The sequence below is a fragment of the Vicugna pacos genome, chromosome 24 (assembly GCF_048564905.1).
Source record: "Vicugna pacos chromosome 24, VicPac4, whole genome shotgun sequence".
In the NCBI taxonomy this organism is placed as follows: domain Eukaryota; kingdom Metazoa; phylum Chordata; class Mammalia; order Artiodactyla; family Camelidae; genus Vicugna; species Vicugna pacos.
Window position 1 is genome coordinate 27680560 of NC_133010.1, and position 16818 is coordinate 27697377.

Genomic DNA, 16818 nt, shown 5'->3' on the forward strand with positions numbered 1-16818 from the left:
AGAGACTGTTACAGGAGACAAAGAAGGACACTACACAGTGATCAAGGGATCAGCCCAAGAAGCAGCTCTCCCAACACGGCAGCACCTCAACACACAAGGCACACGTTACGGACGTAAAGGGAGAAACTGGCCGTAACGGTAACAGTGGGGACCTTAACACCCCACTTACAGCAGTGCACAGATCATCCAGACAGAAAATCAGTAAGGAAACATGGTGGGGGGGATAGACAGGGAGTTCAAAATTTGTAGATACTGACAGGCGTGTGCAGAATAGATAAACAAGATTATACTGTGTAGCACAGGGAAATATATACAAGATCTTGTGGCAGCTCCTAGCGAAAAAGAATGCGACAATGAATATAAATATGTTCATGTATAACTGAAAAACTGTGCTCTACACTGGAATTTGACACAACATTGTAAACTGACTATAACTCAATAAAAAAAAAAGTTTAAAAAATAAGGAAACACAGGCCTTAAATAACACATTAGGCCAAATGGCTTTGATTGGTATTTACTGCACATTCTACCTGAAAGCAGCAGAATACACATTCTTTTCAAGTGCACACAGAACACTGTCCAAGGCAGATCGCATGTGGGGCCACGCAGCAAACATCGGTACATTTAGCATAAGTGAAGTCACGCCGAGCATCTTTTCTGACCACAACTCCGAGAAACTGAAAATCAGCTACGAGAAGAAAACTGGAAGAAACAAAAAGACACGGAGACTGGACAACACGCTGCTGAGCAGCCGGTGGACCGCTGAAGATGTCCAAGAGGAGACGTAACCGTGCCTGGGGGCAGTGAAAATGAGAACAGGACGATCCAAACCCCTGGGACACAACAAGACAGGAGACATGGACAACCTCAAGTTGCCAGAGCCCAGCCTCACAGCTAAAGGAGCCAGGACAGAGGACAAAACCCAGAAAGGGAAGAAGGGAAGACACACAGATCAAGGCAAAAACAAATGAAGGAAAAGGTCAGTGGAACTAAAAGCTGGTTCTTTGAGCAAATAAACAAAACTGATAAGCCTTTGACCACACTCACCAAAGAAGCTGAAGTCCAGGTCCAGGGGGCTTCACAGGTCGACTCTACCAAACGTGCAGAGAAGAGTTAACACCTGTCCTCCTGAAGCCATTCCAAAAAACTGCGGAGGAAGGAGCACTTCCAGCCTCACTCTGCGAGGCCACCGTCACCCCGATACCAAAACCAGACAAAGGTATCACAAAAACAGAACATCACAGGCCAGTATCACGAGCACAGGTGCAAAAATCCTGAACAAAAATACTAGCAAACTGACTCCAACAGCACACTAAAAGGTCAAGTGGGATTTTTCCCAGGGACGCAAGGACTTCTCAGTATCTGCTAATCAATGTGATACATCGCATTAACAAACTGAAGAATAAAAACCACATGATCATCTCAATAGAACCAGAAAAGGCTTTTGATAAAATTCAATATTCATTTATGATAAAAACTCTTCAGAAGGTGGGCATAGAGGGACTATAACTTTACCTAATAAAGGCCTTTCATGACAAACCCACAGCTAACATCCTCCTCCGTGGTGAAAAGCTAAAAGCACTTCCTCTAAGATCCCGAACAAGAATACCCACTCTGACCACTTCCCAAACTATGTTAAATCAATCAGAGGAGAAAAATAAAAGGAATCCGAACTGTAAAAGAATCAGTAAAACTGCTAGCAAAGGACATGACACGATACAGAGAAGCCCCTAAAGACATCACCAGGCAACCACTAGAGCTCTGAAATCAATGAATTCAGTAAAGGTGCAGGATACAAAATTAATACACAGAAATCTGTTGCATTTCTATACACTAACAATTAAATATCAAAAGAGAGATAAGGTTAACAGTCCCCTTTACCATCGCATCAAGAAGAATAAGACACCTAGGAATCAACCTACCTAAGGAAGCAAAAAGCCCTGCACTCCAAAACCTGTAATACACGGATGAAAGAAGTCAGAGGAGACACGAACAGATGGAAAGACTCACCATGTTCTTAGATTGGAAGAATCAATACTGTTTTTTTTTTAAAAAAGGACCAACATACTACAGAGGCAATTTCAGATTCAGTGCAACCCCTATCAAAATACCAAAGGCCTTTTTCACAGAAGCAGAACAGAAGCTTTTCAAATTTGTACAGAAACAAATTTTCAAATACCCAAAACAATCTAGAGGAAGAAGAAGGGAGCTGGAGGCATCACGTTCCCCGACCTCAGACCACACCACAAAGCTACAGCAATCACAGCAGTCTGGGGCTGGCACAACAGACACACAGATCAACAAACAGACAGTCCGGAAATAAACCCAGGCACTTACAGTCGATTCATCTATGACAAAGGAGGCGAAAATACACAAGAGAGAAAAGAGTCTCTTCAACCAGTGGACCTGGGAAGACTGGGCAGCCACCTGTGAAAGGACGAAATTAGAACACTCTCTGACGCCGCACACAAACATAACTGAGAAGGGATTAGAGACCGAAGTGTGAGCCCAGACACCATGAACCTCCCAGGGGAGGAGGGGGCTCAAGTGGTGGAACAGGAGGGTGCAGTGCTCACCCCTCCCACGAATAACATCAAAAATGTACGTCTGTGGACTAGTTCTCTACACGTGGACTCATTCTCGCAGAATGACTACTGAACAACGGCAGAAGACCTTACACAAGCGGAGCTACAAGACGTCTCCTCATACTTGGATAGGAAGAAACCACCACCACCGGGATGGGAGCTGTGCCCGGGGGCAGCAGTGAAGGAATAAAAGCGCCCCCACCCTGGGCAGCCCCTTCACCCGTGGGGAGATCAGCTGGACACAAGGGGAGGCAGAGCAGAGAGAAGCCGTCAAGGGTCTGCGCGGCCCCAGCCCCAGACGGGAGCTTGCGGGCGTGCGCCGAGACCGGCTGCTGAAGCTCGGGTTCAGAGGACAGGCCCAGGGAGGGGACTGCGGCTGCCTGCGTGGGACAGCCTCGGGTACGGGCAGAACCTGGCGTGTGTGCAGTGAGCCTGGGGCTGCCATAAAAAGCCCCACTGGGAACACACTCTCCTGAAGGGAGGGGCGGGACGAACCACACAACAAACAACCCAATTAAAAAGAATGGGCAGAAGACCTAAAACAGCGTGATGCAGTGGGGTCTGGGACTGAGACAGATGAACTTACAAAACAGACAGACTCGCAAACACAGAAAACAGTCCCCCAAAAGGGACGGGGAAGAGGGACAAATAAGGAGTCTGGATTAGCAGACGGAAACTACTATACACAGAATAAACCAGGACCTATTGTAGAGCACGAGAACTATACTCAACAGCTTGTAGTAACCTGTAGTCAAAAAGGATATGAAAGGACATACAGACAAAATTGGAGAGATACACGTATCACTGAACCACTATGCTGTACCCCAGAAACTAATACAACATTGTAAATCAACTACACTCCAATAATTAAAAAAGAAACTCCTAGAGGAAAACATAAGCAGAACACTCTTACATTAACTGCAGTATATCTGGGGGGGGGTCCATCTCCTTCAGTAATGGAAATAAAAGAAAAATGAACAAATGGCACCTAATTAACCTTAAGCTTTTGCACAGCAAAGGAATCCATAAACAAAACGAAAATATTTGCAAATGGTGCTGCCAACACAGAATTGATTTCCAAAATATACAAACAGCTAACACAGCTTATATAACATATATATATATATATATATGAATCACTTTGCTGTACACCTGAAACATGAATCAACCATATAGTTCACTGAAAAATAAGAAACTCAATGACCTTCTCTCCTCTGATCCTGAAACTCTGGCTTTGCCCCCATCCAGTGGGAAGCAGTCAGAGCAGCCTTCACCCCCACTCCCCTCAGGACTGAGGACTGTTGAAGAAAAGGGGACTTAAACCAAGCAGGACCCTGCGGGGCTTTCCTGGGAATGGAGCCCCCGTGCTCCTCGGCTCTGGTTTGTAGAAAAGTGTTAGCCTCCTAGGCTTTTTACCCAAGTTCCAATGAGCAAATTAATCAGAGAAAGAAAAAATGCAAACACAGAGGAAAATAAGTAATAATAGTTTAGCCATGTAACAAAATCAGGGCCCTGGTTCCACTTCAGGGCTACGGAGCGCATGCACCCCGAGCCACATCCCCAAGTTGTTTTGCAGGTGCTGAAACCCCAGCCGGGCGGAGACGCTGGCTGCACGCTGACCCCCGAGTGTCTGGAGCCAGAAGGTGGATGACGCTGACTCCCGCTGACCTCACCACACCATCAGCAGAAGGAGGTCCACTAGCTGATCAGCCCCTGCAGCCCCTTCCCCACCCCTGCTGTTAAAACCCCGTGCCCGAAAGCCACAGGCTTTTGATCGTGAGCTGCCCGTTCTCCTTGCCTGGCCCCAGGCTGGGCGCCTTGCAGTAAATGCTGGGCTTTCCTTCACCACAACCGGCGGTCAGCAGACTGATTACTGTGCGTCAGGGGAACGAACCCCGCTGTGGTCTGCGGACGTGCGCAGTAACTGGCAGCCACTGTTAGCTACTGAAAACCAGCAAAATACTTGCATGTACTGGCAGTAACACAGCACAAAATAACTCATACACGTAGCTTACCTTTACCTCTCCCCTTACTCTTTTCTTGGCCAAACTGTTTCAATACAACAAATTTAAACAGTTTAATATTTTAAATTTCAGCCCAGTTGGCACGTAAGTTTTTATCAAAACATTATGGTGACTAGTGAGAGTCAAGTATCCTACTATAAGAGGGGCAAGTGGTGCAACGTAAAGAGCACAAACTCCCGGCTGCGAGAGGCGCGCTGTGCATTTACGCAGCAGCTTGCCGCAGGCCTCCAGGCCTCTGACCCCTGCCCGCCAGCCTGTAGGTGGGCAAAGTGGGGCCAGGGAGGCAGAGCTGTGCGCGGCGGCTCCACCCCGGGGCTCTGGATGCCACCTGGAGATGGCCGTTCACAAGAGCGGCGGCAGGGTTTGCGTGGGCTGCTTTAACTGCCGCGTTAGGGCTGCAGTGACTTGCTGACTTGGAGGAACAGCACAGGGCTGTACATGGTGGCACTTACGTGTTAAAGAGCACAGACCACGCACCACGTCAGTTTGTTTTGAAGGCATAGTGATGGTTCCATCTGTGTATTCCTCACTTATTTCCATACTGAACCTACTCATTCATTAATTCGCCCCACAAGTACCTACTGAGCACCAGCTGCGTAGCAGGCAGTTTTCCACATCTGGGCAGTGAAGAGCTCGGACAGGTTGACGACGTAAGTGCAGTGGAGGAGGAGCAGCAGTTCTGCAGACTCAGGAATGGCGGACTGTTTACAGCGGCCACTCGGAAGGGGAGGTTCATTCTGTGGAGCCACACGAGGCAGAACCAGGGAGTTAAGCGATGGGAGGGGATTGAACGAGGGCTGAACTTCCCAACTGCTGGCTCTGCTCAGTGATGGAACTTGGCAGAGAGTAAGGAGCTGCCTGCTCCGGAGATGTTGAGCCAGGGCTGAGAGCCTGCCGTTGGCCGGAAGGTGGACTGCATGTCTCCTTGGGTCACTTTGAGCTCCGAGAGCCAACAGGAGAGATCAGACTTGGTGGGGAGGGGCTCAGAGGGATGGGGTCTCCAGGACAGAGGGGGAAAGAGACAAGCTCCTTAGCCAGGGGCCCCGTTACTACACAGGGGAGGTGTATATATGGGACCCCCAGGACGGTGTAATTACTTCTCTGATTGAGCTGAAGGCAGTGTTGTCTGTACTTCTGCTTCCATTTAATGCAATTAAAACAGTCTGTTATGTGAAGTCGCTGCCAGCTCCTTGCTGCTCTTCACACCTCCCAGAGGAGCACACGGCACACCGTGGGGCAGACGCACCGAGGCACAGGGCTGAGAGGTGAACCGCCAGTAACACTAAATGGCTGGTGCAAAGGGGTTGGTTTGGTTTTTGCTCTTTGTGTTTTCTTTTAAATTTTGGGAGATGGACTCAGTTTCCACAGCAATTAGTAAAACTGAACTTGCCTTTGCCTCCCCAGGTCTCAAATAAATGCAGCATGTTTCGCACTGTTTCTTGCATTCATGTAATATACATAATTGGGTTTGTCATCAGCAGAGATACTGTCTAATAGTGACTCACCAGTCATTTCACACTTCTCCTCAGTCGAAGGGCTGGCTCGACGCGCAAAGGTGTTTCCTCCATCTCTCACTGCAGCCGGCTCAGGCTCTCCCTCGGTCATTGCTGAGTGTCTGCAGGCCTGGTGGCTGGATCCAGTGTGCTGTCCCTCTCTCCTGATTACAGGTGACCTTGGGACCACCTCGTCCAGCACCCTTGCTCTAAAATGGGAGAAACTGCCATCCAGTTGCTCTGACAGCAGTCCTAGTAGAGGAGCCAGTGGCAGGCCCCCAGGGTTGTGTCCAACATCCAGGCCACCCCTCAGTTTTTAAGTCCCAAGGACATAAGTGAACTTCTCAATGGCCCAGTTTTCTAGAGCCCACTGTTAAAGAACTGTGTCCTGTCAGGCCTGAAGCCTTCAGTAATCTGGAAGTGGCCCAGGTTTTGCCACCAGCATCAAAGTCCAAGAGCAGAAACAAAGCTGCAGGAGGCTTGGCACAGTAAAGTCGAATCTAAATACATCACACACTTTAACAGACAAGCCAGAACAGCACTGGGAATTCAGTCCGCCAGTAACTGCACCTGAGCATTCAATCAGTGCAAGCAGCGTTTTACATTAAGCAGGTTCTGAGCTCTTACATTTTTTTGGATGGGCAAAGGGAGCTGTCTCTAGACATGGGTGTTAGGCTGCCACGCGGGGAGGAGCACTCCAGTGAGTCTGCGTGCGCGCGTGTGCATGCACACACGCACTCTGCAGAGAGAATGGAGCCGTGAAACACGTCGTGTGTGCAACGGAGCCCTTTCCTGCAAGTTTTCCCTGTGAAACGCTAGACTCTGACGACGCGTGCTAGGACAGCTTTTCCTCAACAGGAGCTGGCAAAGAAAAAGACAGACACGGTTAAGTCAGGGCTACCCAGAGCTCTCCCCTTCCTGGTATCCAGCTTCCAAGCCTGGAATCCAGGAGGTGGGGCAAGGCTCTGACCTGGACACAGAAAGTTGGTGAACGTTTGGATTATGAGCTGATCTCTCGTAACACACGCTCACAGAGAAACTTCAGCAGAAGATCATCCTAGAATATATTTAGCAAATAAGGAAGTGGGTTGTGTTAATGAATTCATAACAAACTCAGTATCACGTAATGTGTAAGAACTGTGAAGGGCCAAAGATGCTCTCCATTTAGTCAACGTAAAAATGTAAGAACTTTCCTAAACTCATGCTGGGCTTGCTCGTCCTCATTTTTTCTCAAGGCTTTGAGAGCTGTAACAAGAAGTTTTCTTTCGTGGGACATTTTAGGAATATATCCTTTGAGGAATTCTATTCAGAAAAAAAGGAATAAAAGCTTTATCTTTCTACATGTAATCTGTCTCCACAGATGTGACTTCTTCCACGAGAAACTTACACACTGTTCACAGATGTTGGCTCCCACCCGGCTGAGGTGAGGTGAGGCAGGCCGCGTGGTGACAGCAATTACGGTGGTGGCTTCACTTTTGTCTGTGCTCCCAGTGTGGTCCCTGCTGACTCCACTTCCCAAACGGACCAAAAACTGCAGATGTTACATAAATGTACCTTGTCTTCCCTATCCAGGTGGTTTCTAAGGCTAGTCACCAAAAGGCAGCATCATTTTACAGCAGGAACTCCACACAGAAGGCATGATGGAAAGTCATTTATTTTCCCCTCGATTTTAAAATAAAAGACTCTAATGGAGAAGGTCTAGTACGGTTACGTCATGCTGAAGGCCAGCAACACCTTGCCTTTCGTACACACAGGAAACCAGGTCAGAGTACACACATTCCCCACAAACAGGCCCTCAACAGTTCTCCTGTGCAAAGCTGTCTGCTACTTTGCTTCAACAAATAGCAACACCACTGAAACTTGTCAGGCTTCCTCTGTGACACCTGAACTCCAGTCCTACATTTATTAACACAGTTAGAAAAATGAAAGCCTTAAAAACTTCATGGTATGAGTTCATGGTGCAAATCACATGGTATGAGCATGTAAGTTTATGGGATTTCATGAAACGTAAGATCATTTAAAAACTCCTGCGTAACAACTTTCTGGTTTAATTTCAAAGGCTTAATTAAGACTTGAAATCTAATAAAACTGCTAAGTTGATGTAAACATCAGTTACTTGATTTAAACTTTACTTGCCTTGGGAGAGTTAATTCTCACTGTCCACTGAATGAATGCCTTTCAAGTATTAATAAATATATTACAGTATTTACAAACATTCTCATCTGTTCTGACACTGATAGAAAGTTAAGCTGTGAGAAAGGAAACGGGGATCTCCCGGCAGGGTGAGTCCGTGAGGTACAGGCTGAGAGGGAGTGAGGGTGGGAGGGCAGAGTGCGCGCAGGAGGGACTTCAGGGTGCGCCGGGCTCCCACCGAGACCAGCCAGCCAACGACATTTTTGTTGCTGTCAGACCAGAAGTACATGCGGACACCAGGACAAAGGAACGCTGCGAAGGTATCACCGCACGAGGCTGAGGACTGTAAGCACGCTCCACAAGCTGCCATCGACAACCCTCTGGGAAGTGCCTCATCTGGCTGCGGGGCTGGGGACATGCCACCGAGAAGGGAGGGCCCAGAGCAGGGATTTGTTTTGGCAGCGGAAAGTGATGCTGACCTGCTGTCCACAAGAGCAGCTGTGTTCTGTGCCCTTTTCTCCTCCATTTTCTGCAGACCGTCCCAAGGAGACCTACCACCCAAACTCCCCAGTGCACTTGGCAAACCCGTCAGCGCTGCCGAAAGGATTCACCTTCCAGGGCTCTGGTGAGAGGTGCTCCTGACACCCAACTGGCTACCCTACATCACAGACCCGAGGAAGGGGTGGCGAAGACTATTTGCCTCGTGAATGTGGACAGAATTCTCATTCAGGAGTTCAGTTGCGTGTGTTTTAACAACAACTGTAAGCTAGTCATTATTTTAAAAAGCCCGCTTTCTGGGGCCAGGTCTGTGCACGTGTGCACACACCAGCTCCTTTCCCCCGCTCCCCTCCTGGCAGCTGGTTCAGAGGCTCAGCCGGGGCCTTCGAAGCGTGTGGCTCCTGCCAAACCACCTGGGGCCTAGGGTTCAAATCGTCCCTCTCAAAATTTTATAAATGAGATTCACTCAATGTAATGTTTAAAGCTCTCAAAGAAGAGTCTTGAAAACAATGCAAACATCTCCATAATCGGTAAGGGCTCCCTGCGGCCCACTTCCATGTGCGAATACAAACTGTTAACGTGGAGTACTTCAGTCAGTTGGTAAAGTTTATTTTATCAGTATAAGTAATTTTAAGCCAGTTACTGATTTATAAATCTCAATCACTACAACCACTACCGGAGCAGTTTTGAGGTATTACTGTGAATTTACTGCAGAAATGTCACTATGTCTCGGTGTGGCATGAAGAGGGGCCGCCGTCCTGCGGCTATAGATGTGCCCGGGGATTTAGGACACCGCCGTGCGCGGGCATTAGCTGGCCGTCCCAGCACGAGTGGCAGCTGGACTGGCTGCTCACTGCCAAGCACATGAAGTGATACAAGACCGCCCACGCAACGGGCCAAGGGAACTGGGAAGTTGCAGGTGACGACGCTGCCCTCCAAACTACCCGCAGCAAAGCCCATCCCACTCATTCGAGTTGCTTTCAAGGGAAACGTGTGCAAAAAGCATCCAAAAAGCCTATCACATGCAGGTTAATTTTCTTGTAATTTTAAAAGAACTAGACAATAGTTTTTCTTTTAAAATTCATTTATAAAAATAAATAAATTCCAGCTTGAGACCTTAGGTACCAAATTGTGGCTTAAGTTAGTTGTGATAGCGAGACTATAAAGTTATGAAAACCGTGCTTGGAAACATGGGAACTCTGGCTCACTCCCCGCAGTGGGCAGCCTTTTCCACAGTCAGCCGAAAAACTCAGCTTCTGGACAAACTTCTAGCCTCCCTTTACCCCAAAACTCCACAAAACTTTAATTCTTCGTCCTCCATTATAAAACTACTAGTAACCATAATACATTCAAGGTAAGCAACAAAAACACCTCGGGAGACACTGCTCGGCTGCACTGGGGCAAACACGGCTGTGCGGAGGTGGTGGTCACCCACCGGGGGGGCAGCTCGGTCAGGTGTCTGTACTGGCGTGCAGGCGTTAAGGTCCCCCCCCAGTCTTTATCTCGGAGCAATAATAATTTAACATCAGTTTGAGGGCATGCGCAAACCCTTGCAGGTTTTGCACTGTGAACAGCAGCCGCTGGGCCCAGCCTCCGGGGCCCAGATCACTGTACACGAGGTGGGAACACTGTAGGGTGGAAATGCCACTGTGACTTACTGCTCAGAGCTGTGCTGACATCGACGCCTGTGTTAGACTGGTATCTCACACAAGAAGCTTTCTGCCTCAGTCAGAAAATTATCTGAGGAACAGTAAAGAACTGAACAAAGGAAAAAGTTTCGACCTCCAAACCAACACGCACGCAAAAGCAAGTTTCAAACTACTGTCCTCCCCCAGCACAGACGAGCAAACGGCTGGCCTGCCGCGTGTCCTCAGTATGAACACAGTGTTCAGTCTGCGGAACGGTGTCATGCAGCAAAGACCTGACCTAGGCAAACTCAAGCCCACTAACTAAGACCACGGCAAGCAGAGACAGCCAGCTCAGCGTCCTCCCGCGCGCACCTCGCCTCTGAACACACAGCCACCGAACGGCGCGCGGCTCAGATCTCACTGATGGTTCTCTCGGACGGGCAGTACTCTGAGGCGCCTGCTGAGGACAGATAGAAAGACTGGGTTTTCCTTTTCAATCGGGCTCTTTTGTTGGCCAACACCAGGCTGTGCCGGCTGGAGCTGATGATCTCTGAAATGAACTTTCTGCAGTCCACACACACCTCCATAGCGCTCCAGTCCTCCGTGAGCTCTTTGGGAAACTGTAGTTCTTCATCTGATTTGTCTACAGACTTGGATTTTGAGGACAATCTGGAAAAAAGAAACCAAACATTTCAAACATCTAGTATTGTCACTTACAGTTCTACCGTAATACTAAGAAAATACGTGCAGAAAAAGTAAACTTGTTGCCAAATCATTATGGAATGAGCCAGTGATTTAGTCATGTTATGCTCCTCTAAAGAGGAAGCTCTAATTGGCAACAATGTTTAAAATAGTTTAAAAAAACCAAGAAACATGTTTTATTAAGAAATACTACTACTAAAAACTTAGCACCCATCTAGAATTTTTGGAAATCAGATACTCATTCACCTGATTACTATGCACATAGAGATCCTGAACGCTAATGGCTGAAATGAAGTTAAGTGCGTGCTGCCAGCAGCCTGCTGATGATGCAGGCAGACCTTCGCATTCTTCCTCCACGACGCTGTGTCATGGCTACTGAACACAGCTGTAGATGGCAGGTCAGACTACAGGAACCTGAAGTAAGTTTATCCTGATCCTATGACACACCTGGAAAAATTATCTTTGGATCAGCTTTCTTGTCATTTTTGCATTTATCAAAGCCACCCCTTCACAATGATTCTCTGTATCTGGGTGGCTGGCTATTTGGATTCCCCAGAGCTGGAGTTAACTAGACCAACATCACAGCAAGTGTTTTGGTAACTTTTGGAAATAACTAGGAATCATCTATCCATTTCCTATTTTAATGAAACCAAACAGGAACGTACGTTCAGAGTAAGTACAGCAGAGAACGTCAGACCTGCGGGCCCTGAGCCCAGGGACACAGCCGCGGTCAGGTCCTGCTGGGGCAGCAACGTCCCAGCGGAGTCTGGGCCCAGGGGCATGAGTTTCTTGTTGGGCTCACGGCTTCCCTGCCTCACTGCCCACGGGCCTTGACACGCAGCAGTGGCCACTGTCCGGCATTTGGCACCAAGGCCAGTGTCCCTCCCAGAACGGGGAGAGGGGGGCCAGTGCATAAAACCCCAGCCCTCTCGGCCCTGCCAGCGTGTGGCTTGAGCTGGCCTGACCCCTCCCTGTCTTCCTGAAGGACCAACACTAGCCTGACTCTGCACTGAACGCAAAGTGATTGATACTCAGGCACCTGCTTTATTTAAATTGCCAGCTCCTGGCACACAGCTTTATTTCCGCCTCTGCGGTAGTAAAGTAAGCGGCAGCGTCTGCAGACTACTACACACACAGGATTAAACAGATTCTCTTTTTGAACTAAAGAAGGAAAGAAAGATCAGACTGTTAACGTTAAAGTTTTCAACTCCACTGGAAACAAGGTCAGTTTTAAAGATGACTTTTAAAGGATACATTGAAGTAATTATTTCCAAAGTAGAAAAAAAGTCTAACTATGACATTAAGTATCTTTCAAGGACCTAGCCATTATTCCTTAGCACGCTACCTCTGGCAAGTTTGGAGATCTGTGTGCAAGTCAAAGCTACGTTAAAACCAAGGAGCCAACCCACCCACCCCACCCAAACCCCTTCCAGCCAAAACCCCACCACATCACCACAGTCCTCATCCACAAAGGATGTTCAGGAGACCCAGGCCCTGCCCACCTGGCAATGCTCTGAAGTGGCCGATGGTGGCCAGCAGGGGGCTTCTCTGGCCTCACACAACTTTCCCCTCTTCGCAAGGCTGAAGGTCCCAGTGAAAAGATGGGAAGGGTGGAGTATGGCTTGGAGGGCAGCCGCATCTGTTACCCAAATAAAACAGAATGAGCAGCGCGGCTGGAGGCCGAGTCTCTGAATTCGACACAAGGGGGAGTGTGGGGGCCTGCTTACCTTTTTGCAGCACTGCGAGCACACGGGCCTGCACACAAAATCACAAGTGTTACCAGCACGACACAGACGCGACTGCAGAGCTAGAGAAGCCGGGGCTGCGCGGTCGGGAATTCTACAGTAGTGGCCCGAATGCTCTGGGCCTTCTATCCGGGTGTAACGGCCTGCACGACGTGGACTGCCGAGAAGACAGCCAGCCTGCCAAGCCTAGCTCTGACACCGTGTCCCCTGGAGGCAGAGCTGACATATGTCTGGACTTCTCTTACTTGTCTATCCTGGGATCACGTAACAGTCACATCTATTGCTTTCTGTTCAAACGTGACATATAATTAGTAGAGCTACCTTGGATACATAGAAGAAATACACACAGAAAAACACTTTCCAGGCTCAGTATTAAACAACTGTTTACGCCACTTGTGAAAAAAATCAGTGTCTCTAGCACACAAACACAGCACAGCAGGGTGACAGACTGGCCCGTTCCCAACACCGTCCCCGTGAGAACAGCAGCACGATGGCAGCACCACCGTCACCGTCACAGGAGGCCTTACCTCTTGCAGAACTGGCAGGTGTGAGACCAGGTGAAGAAGGAGAACCTCCTGGTTCGGCAACAAAAGCAGAGCTAAAAACACAGGTTTAAAAGGAGAGAAAAGCAAGGCCAACAGCTGAGTCCCTGACCTGCAAGTTGTACGTGGGGAAGTTCAGCAGACAAAGGGAGAGGACTTACAGACCCTTCTCTTAAGTCTGGCTCTGTGATAATTACAATTGGGCTCTGGTTTTGGTTATAATTCTACTTTTACAGGTAGAGTCACCCGAGTCTCACCATCATGGAAGCAATCAGAAGGCAGTTCTGAAAAAATCTCCTGTTTCTCAAAATACATTTTCTTTACAAATCCTTTAACAGTGTAACAACTAAGGGCAAACAAGACACTTCCTGAAGGCATACCGTTATTTATGATGGTGGCTTAAGCCTTCTAGTTTTCACTGTCCAGGGGAGAAATAAAAATACTCGCTTTTGTGGGCCTGCCTGCCGGAGAGTAAGCCTCTCACCCTCTAGAGCCCCTCAGAGCCCAGCCCCGCCGACCAGCAGACAGCGCCCGCAGGGGGCACGCCTGCACTGGCCACGGCCCCACGGCCGACACGCTACCTTTCCTTTCTTCAGAGCGGTGTAGATGTCCCTGTACTGCTGGTACTTTTCCAGCTCTGCCTTCACCAGGACTTGACGAATGTGCATCACCTCCTCCACCGTGAGCGCCAGGCACTCCACCGGGTAGCAGAACTCCTCCTGAAATTCAAGACTCCACATGAGCGAGAAACTCCCCCTCGGCACGGGGACACCTCCCGTCAGATCTGTCACCTGTTAGTAGCTTCAGAGAAGAGAAGAGGGTTCCCACCACCACGAGCAGGGCTGGCGCACTCTGGGGACCACATCGCCCCTCACTTCACCAAGACAGCGACAGACAACAGGGAACTTCGGGGACCACGTGAAACCTGGAGCTGACTGAAATCTCTGATCAGTAGAAGTTCCTCACGTTTGCTCAGACATTTTGCCTCAGGTACCTCTAGGTCAGTAAGTGGGAACCGTGTGTCTCTGCACCAAAATCGTGGGAAAAAATTTTGCTGCTCCAAACCAGATTTATGTCAGGTTTCTCCTACGACTACACAGACGTTATCTCTGTGTTGTATGTATCTGCCAATAATAAACAGCGAATCTACAATATTGGTGCTGTTTGTAAAACTGACCTGTGGTGCCCAGAGCAGCCCGAAGAAGGTGGTTAGTAACTGATCTGAGAAGCGTTACTTAGTGGTAAGTTACATCGGCACACCCTGAAAAATCCTGATGGTGTGAGTGGAACCGGAACGTGGAAGTATTTACTGGTGCAGTCTGCAGCCGGAGGGAACCTCTACAGGCCGGCCCACACTCTCCAGGACTGTTACTCCTCTTAACGCAGCTGCGGAACGCACAGCCAGCACTGGAGCGACGTGGAGACGCTCAGGAGACTTTGACAGGGAAATTCAGGTTGGCTGTCCTAGGTTAACGGCTCCCCAACGACAGCCGAGGAAGATGCGGGTGTAACTGACCCACTGAGTAAACAGCCTCCCACTGCTTGCCCCCCGCCCCGGCCCTGCATTGATTGGTGGCGTGTCCGACAGAAAGACAGAACTGGCCTGGGCGCTTGCACCCTGCCAGGCGTCACAAGGGCCACTGTGGTGGAGTGACACGAACCCAGTGTTCTCGGTGCACACACTGCAGTTCACTCCCACACACACAACAGCGCTGCTCCCAGGCATTCTGGGGTCACACAAGCCAAACGACAGAGCACAGGACTATGAATGCTGTCAGTTTATAGTTTTAACATTCAGTTCTGTCTTTCAATCAGAGAAAAACAAAAACAAATCTGGCTTGCAAACTTGACAAACATTAGCATTTACTAAAAAAAGTAGTCTGCAGAACTACTGCTTCTTCCTAATGATCAATTTAAATCCATCTCTCTTCAAGCTGAATTAGGGAATGTTAAATTTACTAAAAATGTTTTGGAAAAGGTCCTGCAATTGAATTTTTAAGACGAAAAGCTTATAATTTGGAGGGTGGGGGACAGTATGCTCGGGAAGAGTATAATGTGTGCTCCAGGATGTCTGAAACACTTGACAGAACCACCATCACAACGTTTTTTCTTTCAATGGGAAGAGCTTTCAAAGACAATAGGATGAAGCTGACGTGTCCAGCACTTACTGTGCTTGGCTCAACCCTGAGAGAAGCATGGCGTCCACTGGGAACGAGGCTCGCCCCTGGACTTGACTGTGCACGACAGCATCGTCGGCTGTGCACGTCTGAACGACTGCTCTCAGCCTCTAACATGCTCCACGAGCAGGGTCCCTGTGCTCATTTTTATCCACTAGTGACGAGCGGGACTGTGCTGCATCTTCTGATGGCTCACCGTGTGACAAGCGGCTGAGCTGGGACAGGCTACGTATGGATCCAGCAAGGAACCAGATGGGCACCACCTGAGAGGTGCTGCTGTGCCCACAGGGAGACGGCTCACGACCACCTCCCTAGGCCTGCGCGGGTGGGCATTTCAGCCCGCGGGAACCCTTCCTCCCATGGCGGGGCACCAGCACACAGCACAAACCCGGCAGCCTGCAGCCCCTCGCCTGGTCGCACGTCACAAAAGGGCCCAGTCAAAGCACACTTCCAACCTAGAGCTTTGAACCGTGCACAAATCAGGGCTTCACTGGATGTTATAAGACACTGTGGATTTTTTTTGTTTGTGCTCTTGTTCTTTTTTCAAATCTGAAGCAGATTACCGTTTCACAAAGTATGTTCCATCAGGTCAAATGCTAATGTTTAATTCTGGTGTTTTCTCAAGGACAACAAAGCTTTAATGCAACATGAAAAAAAGTAGTAAGTAGTTACTACAATAGTTTTCATTATTTTTTCAATTGACAAAAAACATTAATTCGGCATCCCCAAAGCCAAACCAAACCTCAGCAGGTCCTGCTGAGATGCTGACGCTCCAAACGCGAGCGCACGCAGGGTCCGCCCCCCCGTTACTGGGCCGGCGCACCCCCGTCTCAGCTGGGCATGGACTCCAGGGGCCAGGCAGCCCAGCTCTGACTCTCTGGCTGCTCTGTGCGTCCACGTGACTCCCAAGTTCAGGAAAGGGAGCTAAATTTTAGAGAGTGTTAACAAAGGTTACCATACGCTACAGGAGCAGATGTGCCTTCAGAGCTTGCTTTTATGTGTGTCACTAACATCACCGAGTTTTGGTTAACATTCTGGTTATATCTGCCATTCAAAAGGAATCAGAGTCAGGCAGCACAGACCTGAGCATGATGTACAATCTGGTTACTGAGCCACAGAAGGGGAAACAGCCACATTTTATACAGAGTTCTCAATGAGCAAAAACTTCATTAATCAACAGCAGATATCTGAAAATTATCCAAACAACTTCTGGTTTTCATGAGTTTTTAATAAAGAAAAGGAAGGCAGATTCAAATAAAAATGCAAATATTAAATTTAATTACAATTTTCT

The 16818-nt window shown here is 48.7% G+C and overlaps 1 protein-coding gene across 14 annotated transcripts in view; it reads right to left on the reverse strand.

Moving 5' to 3' along the window:
* Positions 1-16818, reverse strand: part of SPIRE1 (spire type actin nucleation factor 1) — a 156361-nt gene that overhangs the window by 7146 nt on the left and 132397 nt on the right. For 9 of the 14 annotated variants that reach the window (XM_072949322.1, XM_072949328.1, XM_072949329.1 and 6 more), the window contains 6 exons: positions 13932-14069; positions 13336-13406; positions 12791-12818; positions 12566-12702; positions 10943-11030; positions 5478-6963 (listed from right to left, as the gene is read on the reverse strand). In XM_072949322.1, the coding sequence (XP_072805423.1) occupies positions 6760-6963; positions 10943-11030; positions 12566-12702; positions 12791-12818; positions 13336-13406; positions 13932-14069 (666 nt within the window). In that variant the 3' untranslated portion in view covers positions 5478-6759. Of the gene's footprint in view, positions 1-5191; positions 6964-9326; positions 11031-12565; positions 12703-12790; positions 12819-13335; positions 13407-13931; positions 14070-16818 lie in introns of those variants that run through there. The other 5 variants (XM_072949321.1, XM_072949324.1, XR_012063948.1 and 2 more) reach the window with 4 other exon arrangements.